This window comes from Fulmarus glacialis, unplaced genomic scaffold (genome assembly GCF_000690835.1).
Source record: "Fulmarus glacialis isolate BGI_N327 unplaced genomic scaffold, ASM69083v1 scaffold43111, whole genome shotgun sequence".
NCBI lineage: Eukaryota > Metazoa > Chordata > Aves > Procellariiformes > Procellariidae > Fulmarus > Fulmarus glacialis.
This window is the reverse complement of record NW_009195663.1, coordinates 1-8,296: the sequence shown is the minus strand read 5'-3', so window position 1 is coordinate 8,296 and position 8,296 is coordinate 1. Positions and strand designations below refer to the sequence as shown.

General features: G+C 37.5%; 1 protein-coding gene across 1 annotated transcript; it reads left to right on the top strand.

Annotated features, from left to right (window-relative positions):
• The first annotated feature begins 628 nt into the window (after positions 1-628).
• LRRC4C (leucine rich repeat containing 4C) lies at positions 629-3,026 on the top strand. Its single transcript, XM_009588145.1, has one exon. It carries the CDS (start codon positions 629-631, stop codon positions 2,531-2,533), a length of 1,905 nt encoding a protein of 634 aa, XP_009586440.1. The 3' UTR covers positions 2,534-3,026.
• The last annotated feature ends 5,270 nt before the right edge of the window (positions 3,027-8,296 follow it).

Genomic DNA, 8,296 nt, shown 5'->3' with positions numbered 1-8,296 from the left:
TTGAAATAGGCAAGCTCTTGCCCTGACATTTGCATGACCTGCTATATTCAGTATTAAAGGCTTCACTTCTAGTTAAACTCCGATGCAGGAATCACGTTTGTATAAACAAAGATTTTCACCCATACAGAACAGGAGTCTCCACTTGCTCTTCATATTATCTGTTGTCTTGTCTTATAATGTGTCACGAAGGTTAATACCTTGAATATTCTGATAATTCCTTTCTTACTAATTTTTGCCTTTTGAGGCCCTTGTCACTTCTTTCAACTCTCCCCCTGAGTTAGAACATTTCTTTTAGGTATCCACTGTGGTTGAACTTGTTATCTGACATCCAGCTACATGCGTTACACATTGGAATGAGCAGGCAAAGCTAGTGTCTGACTTTTTCTTATCTCCCTGCCAATTACAGATGACATACATTGCTGTACAGGAAACAAAATATTAGAATTTCTATAGCTATTCTCACTACAGAGTTTCATGAAATTGGTAGAGTTGACTGAAAGGACTTGAGAAGTCTTTGTTTAGAGAACACACTTAAATATTTGAGATTAATTTAATGTTCTCCTTCTCCCTTCTTTCTTTCTTTCAGGCTACTCAAACTCCAGAAGGACCAACACCAAATAAATTATGAATGTTGAACAAGATGACCTTACATCCACAGCAGATAATGATAGGTCCTAGGTTTAACAGGGCCCTATTTGACCCCCTGCTTGTGGTGCTGTTGGCTCTTCAGCTTCTTGTGGTGGCTGGTCTAGTGAGGGCTCAAACTTGCCCTTCTGTCTGCTCCTGCAGCAACCAGTTCAGTAAAGTGATTTGTGTACGGAAAAATCTGCGAGACGTGCCAGACGGCATCTCCACCAACACCCGGTTACTCAATCTCCATGAGAACCAGATCCAAATCATTAAAGTTAATAGCTTCAAGCATCTGAGGCACCTAGAAATCAGGAATCACATCAGAACAATTGAAATAGGGGCTTTCAATGGTCTCGCCAATCTCAACACTTTGGAACTCTTTGACAATCGTCTGACCACTATCCCAAATGGGGCTTTTGTATACCTGTCAAAACTGAAGGAACTGTGGTTGAGAAATAATCCCATTGAGAGCATCCCTTCTTATGCTTTTAACAGAATCCCTTCTCTCCGGAGGCTGGATTTGGGGGAATTGAAAAGGCTTTCATACATCTCAGAAGGTGCCTTTGAAGGTCTATCCAACTTGAGGTATTTGAACCTTGCCATGTGCAATCTTCGAGAGATTCCTAACCTCACCCCACTTGTAAAACTGGATGAGTTAGATCTTTCTGGGAATCACCTGACTGCCATCCGGCCAGGTTCTTTCCAAGGGTTAATGCATCTTCAGAAATTGTGGATGATACAGTCCCAGATTCAAGTGATAGAAAGGAATGCTTTCGATAACCTTCAGTCACTTATAGAGATCAATCTGGCACACAACAATCTAACACTACTGCCTCATGACCTGTTCACGCCACTCCGCCTAGAAAGGATCCACTTGCATCACAATCCTTGGAACTGCAACTGTGATATCCTTTGGCTCAGCTGGTGGATTAAAGACAAGGCACCCTCCAATACTGCATGCTGCGCCCGTTGCCACACACCTCCCAGTTTAAAAGGAAGGTACATTGGTGAGCTGGACCTGAATTACTTCACGTGTTATGCTCCAGTCATAGTGGAGCCACCAGCAGACCTCAACGTCACAGAAGGCATGGCCGCAGAGATGAAATGCCGGGCATCAACCTCCCTGACCTCTGTATCTTGGATTACTCCAAACGGATCTGTTATGACGCATGGGGCATACAGAGTTCGGATTGCTGTGCTCAGTGATGGCACATTAAATTTTACAAAGGTAACTGTGCAAGACACGGGTTTGTATACATGCATGGTGAGTAACTCTGTTGGGAATACCACAGCTTCTGCCACACTGAATGTGACTGCCCTGGATAACCCTGGTTACACGTACTTTTCAACCGTCACAGTAGAGACTGTGGAACCTTCTCAGGATGAGGCACAGACCACAGAACAGGTTGGGCCCACACCAGTTACCAGCTGGGAGACCACTAACATGACAACCTCACTCACTCCACAGAGCACAAGATCAACAGAAAAAACGTTCACCATTCCTGTGACGGACGCAAACAATGGGATCCCGGGAATAGATGAGGTTATGAAGACTACCAAAATCATAATTGGTTGTTTTGTGGCTATCACTCTCATGGCTGCTGTGATGCTGGTAATTTTCTACAAAATGAGGAAACAGCATCACCGGCAGAACCATCACGCTCCAACACGGACTGTAGAGATCATTAATGTGGATGATGAGCTTACAGGTGACACACCCATAGAGAGTCACTTGCCCATGCCAGCAATAGAGCATGAGCACCTAAACCACTATAACTCTTATAAGTCTCCTTTCAACCACACAACAACAGTTAACACAATAAATTCAATACACAGTTCAGTGCATGAACCGTTATTGATCCGAATGAACTCAAAAGACAATGTACAAGAGACTCAAATCTAAAACATTTATGACATTATGGGGTGGGGGTGGGGACAACAAAAGATGGTTTATAAAACAAATGACACAAATGACTGGGCTAAATCTACTGTTTCAAAAAAGTGTCTTTACAAAGAAAAAGAAATTTATTTATTAAAAATTCTATTGTGATCTAAAGCAGACAAAATTATGTGTATTCCTCAGAACCTGTTTTTGCTGCACTTATTTACCCTCCTCGTTCCCTTTTCCCTCCCCAACCTACCCTGATTCCCATTTGCCATATTTTTCATAGGAGATCTTGATTCCCTAAAAGAACTGGTCTAGGAAATTTTGTAAGAATTCTGTTACATTTTGGGAATTTTTATGGTGAATTCTAGTGGTGAGATTCGGTCTATTTTGTCACTTTTTCTCTTTTTTTATTTTGTTTTCTCATGCCCTTTTTGAAATTATTCAATAGAGAATGGAATAATAACAGCAACTTTACAAGTAAGAAAAACAAACAAGCAAAACTTTTTTTTTTCCATGTAATGATTTGCTCTGTATTTACTGAAAGCACCATTCTGTGAAAAAATGGAAGAAAAAGTAAAAAAAAAACAACCCAAGAAATTAATTTACTTGTGAAAACCTATAAACCCCATGATCTTTTAAACAATTCTAGAACCAGAATTTGTAGTTCAAACGCTAAACTAAGATTATAAATAAAATATTGTTTTTTTCTGTACTTGGATATAGCTCATTTTTAGTGTGGCTTTAAACATCAAAAGTTTGTTAAAATTCTTATGATATTCTTCTGTGATGGTCCAAAACACAATCACTTTAAAGAGAATAATTAAACCATTTTGGATCATTACTGAAGAATAGCAAAGTTTTCATTTTAGTTTACGCAAGCAGCATACTGGCAAACAAGGGTGTTTGACTTTTAATGCAAGATTAAGATCATTCCTTCTAGCGGTGGTTTCAGTTATCTCTGTTATATCACAAGATGTATATCACAATGCCAGGAAAAGTTTTGCAAGGGGTTTCAGTTATCACTGAATCTATTAGACAAAGCGGAAAAGTTTGTTCTGTTTTTTGTTATTTATAACTGTCAATAAGAAAATTCATATTTATATCAAAGCTAGTGGTTTCCAGTTCGGTTGTTCTGGTACTCCTAGACGTAAATATGAAATATGTTTAGCTATCTGCAATACCTATAATCGGAGATGTATCCCTGTGTGCCAAATGAAATCAAAATGCTGTTAACGGAGTAACTCACAGGAGGAAGTCCAAGGATATTGGTTTAAAAAAAACAGAAAGAACAAAGTCAGCCAAATGACTAGAAAGTCAGAGCTTTCTAGTATGCAACAGCATGCAGGATGAAGACCCTACTGAACGGTATGCTTCTATTCTGTAAACTTAGGAAGGAATTTCTGCTAGGTTGAGGGGGTAAATATCTCTTGTTGGATGCACGGTTCTCAAGGTTGCAAGTGAATATTGTAGTACGAAGGCCTGATTTAAAGAGGACACAGTGGAGATAGGTGACGATGAATCACACCCTGCAAGGAGTCTGATAAGTATAATACAGAATGACACCCAAAGTTCTATAATAATCTCAAAGAAACATTTGGCCAGACGTTGTTCTTTGATGTACTACATGAAAAGTAATATCTACTCTAAGGGAATTTTAATAGAGGACAAAGATGGACCTGAATGTAAAATGTTGCAGTTGTGATTCCTAGCTTTGCCTGTTTCTTCAAAGTGCATTAGAGCATTTCATTGGTGATTTCTTTTAAGCATTGTGATAGAGTCTGTACAGAAACACTGCAGTTACACATTGCTATTTGTACTTTGCCCATCTGGCTAGTAACATCGTGTCCATGACCAATCCTTATCTGAAAATTGAAAAAATTCTTTCCAGGAAACCTAAATCTGGGCCATCTGTAATCAACAGGTTTATGTTAAAAAATTATGGCTGCTCTCTAACCAGTATTTGTGAAAGCACCATGGTTTTATAAATAGGTAGTTTTTACTAATTCCTAAATGTTATGCCTAGGAGGCCTTTAAGAAAAAAAGGTATAGCTATTGCCAGGTGAGACACTGGGTCAGTGACAATCTTTATTCCTCTTTGGAGTAATACAAAATAATATCAGTGACTGTTTTAAACAATATATACATTCTTACTGAGTATTAATCGGGTTTTATTGGCTAATCAAAAAAATCAGATATTCCTACTTGCTTGTAATAAGCATAAAGGAAAAGCGTTTTGGTGTGTTTGGTTGGGTGAGTATATACGTGTTATGTGGAAACCATATTACTTATGACTTTCCCAGCATCTTCCCTACCCTTCTTGGAACTACAGAGATTCTTTCTGACTCCTTCCTACTTCTATAAAACACCCAGTACTTTTGCAGATTAATTAAATACCAGAGTTAGAGAATATCACAGTTTAAATTGTGAACCGAGCTCTGCACTAAAGTGAGGGGAGTGCTGTGCTCTCTTGTGTTGGTGCTCAAATCACGTGCCAATGCAGCCTGTTACTGCTCCAGAGACTGCGATGTTAAGAATGAAGCCTGGGTTTCCTATATGGCAGAGCACAACTGATAGAAAGCTCTAATGAAATTTCTCTTGCAGGTGACCAAGAGATGGTGTGTGATGTAAAAAAATTGTGCAAAAAAAAATTGTGATCTTGATTATGAGCTATCACTTTCTAGTGGGCTCATGAGAAAGCACAAATTATTCTTCAGTTCATTTGATGGAGTTTGAAGATGTTTGCCTGCTGTCCTGTACAAATACAAAGTGCAAACCATTTTCTTTCTGGAATTGTCATCAAGTCTTACAAATCTTGCCATATGAAAAAATAACATGTGAAAAGCAAAGCAAGTGAGTTCCCTTCAATTCACCATACAAGATGGATATTTTATTTTACTTTGAAAAGGGCTAAATGTATGAAAATTATTACAGTAATTGTATTTTTTGCTAAAATATTCTAATGCATTAAAAATTATATGTTATGGTTTCAAGATTCCCTGTCCCCACTCATGGAATTATAGGTTGATCACAGCATTGGAGAAAAGATAACTAAATTAATATTGTACTTGGTCGTACTGGCTTCATAGTCTTGTGAAAATATTTCATAACAGCTGTTATAAGCTTTTATATGTCAGATATGACCATTATTGTAGTTTTTTCAATGAAGAGAATGGAAAATCGTTTCAACCTATTTGCCCTTCTCTAAAGTTTATGTTCCATTTTTTACATGAGCTAAGTACAGCATTTTTGAAATTTTCACTTTTTTCCTAAGTCCCGGTGGTGAAGGTCTAGGAAATGTTAGGAGCTACCTTGCAATTTCATACCAAAAGAATTAAAAGAAGAAATAATTTATCCTTATATTCAAGATATAATAAGAAGAGTTAGACTTCAGTATCTGGGTTTCTGTTTTTCTTAGTAGAACTATTTAATGCATCTTTTTCTCATTTGTGCAGGTCTTGCAAAAAAAAATTTCATTTCAACTTGCATCTAAAATTCAATCTACAGTTAGTCTGAAGGTAGTGGCGGACATCTTATTATGAAGGTGATATTTTATATTAGTATCGTAGTAGACTAACACCCAGAGCCATCACTACTGAACTAGCAAGGGTTGGGCCTGGGGAGATTCTGGGAAACCTACCCAGTAAATGTGCAATTTCTGGGGCGCTGCAGCCTCACTCTGTAGCGATGCCCCATGGAGACGCAGTGGTTGTGTGTAGTTTGCAGCTGGAAGAGCACAGCACGGCAGAAGAGCTTTGGGTTGGGAACATCTTAATTGGCTGCTCCCCACTTAAAAGCATAGATGCAGAAGCAATCAGGGTGTAACAGCTCAGCTTCAGACATGCAGTGTATGACTAGAAATGAGGGAATTTTTTATTTTATTACATTTAATCACAAGTAGGTTTTAAGGCTTAGTGCACACTGAACAATTGAAAACTTGAAGAATAAAAAAACTCACAGATCTACAGTGTAAGTTTTACACAAATGGCAAAGTCATATTTTGACAAAATGCTAATGCTGGTTTGAAGGAGTCTGGGAAATTTTTTTCAGTATTAAGAACTCTATTAAGACAAATGAGATCTGTACTTCAATAGCTATTTGTATATTCTTCAGTAAGTCATTATTTTCTTAGGTGAGATCTGTTAAACAAAATATTGTGTTTAATTTGTCTTGGTTTTGGTTCTTGCTTTCATACTTTTATAACTTACACCTAGACTGTTAATCGGAGTGCTCTCTAAAACGCTGAATCAGTGAATCCTGACTGACTTTCATAAAAGAGAAATCTTTCCTATACTGTAACTCCAGTGAGGAATGTAATCTTGGAATGAGGAGAAGACACTGAAATGATGACACCATCAGATGATTTTATGGCTACCTTTTGTAAAATAAGAAAGAGGAAAATAAAGTCTGTCATTTTTGAGAACTCTGAAAACCAAACCTTACACAAAAATAAGAAACCTTAGTAAAAAAAATAGAAGAAAGTACAACATTATTGGACTTGAAAGTAACAGTAAGATGTAATGATTAAAGTAACAAGTGGGAGTTAAATATCCCAGATAATCTTTACATCTTTTCTAACACAATTTGCAAACTCAAAAATTTGAGTTACTTTTCTATGTATCATTCGGCTTGTGCAAGGATTCTGGATTCATAGTTTTCTGTTTTCTTAAATTTTGCAGTACATGTATGATGTAATCTGGGCTTTCAGCTCTGGAACAGTTTCCCAGACAGAGTGTGCAAGGGAATTCTCTGCTAAGTCATCCAAACTCCAGCCATTGGAGGTTGATGTTTAATACTCTCTGGGGCTTTTTTCAATCTACTTGAAATGGCTTGTGCAGTGAAAGATTCCTTAATTTTTTTGATCCTCTACCACAATAGCAATATATGATTCATATCCTAGTTCGGAGAAGAAGGTTTTGCATAGATTATATTTTCATCTAATTTAAAATATAAATTGCAATTGTATTTTATTTTAGTAAAAAATTTTGAATTCTATTGACTTGAAAAGTACTTCTGTTCCTTTCACAGTAGCTCAGTTAAACACAACTAAATTCCCCGCCCCCCCCTTCCAAAAAATTAAAAAAGAGAAACTACGTCTTGGAATGCTATGCATGCACACATGTGTCTGTATATATGTATTATTTAAAAAGTGCTTCTACAGGTGACATTAAAGGAATAAAAGAAGAAATGTATAAAAAAGAGAAAGATGGAATAAATGAGCTGAAAGAGAATCTAGTAAAATGGAACTGGAGTTAGTGGACCACAGAATTAATCCAACCCCTACGACTAATTTAATTCTGTAACATGTAATTCAATTTGATTTAATTTGGTCATTTAATTCCTCAAAAGGACAGTTAGTTGTCTGAGCAAGGAGCTGGAAATCTGAGTTCTGTTTTTGACAGTACCCACATGATACCAAGCAGGTCTTCCTTTTCCCTGTCCTCCTTGGCTTGCCGTTTCTGTCTAGCTGTTCAACTATCATTTTCTGAAACTCTCTTCCTTTTTTCTACCCAGCCTGTCTTGGGACTGAGTTCCAGTGGTCAATGGGACAGAAGACCGGTCAGTGTTGTGTTACGAAGTAGAGCCTCTGCAGATCTGGGTAGTAGGTGTTTAAGTCCTAACTCCTAAACAACTAGTTGTTATTTGATACTGCGAGGGAGTTTCATAAATAATTTATATGGTTTTTAATGTTCTATGTAAGATTAGGGTGGTTGATCACCTGCCATGTGTTAATTAACTGTCTTTCAGGTTGAAATAGCCTTTCTCCACCCACCCCCACCC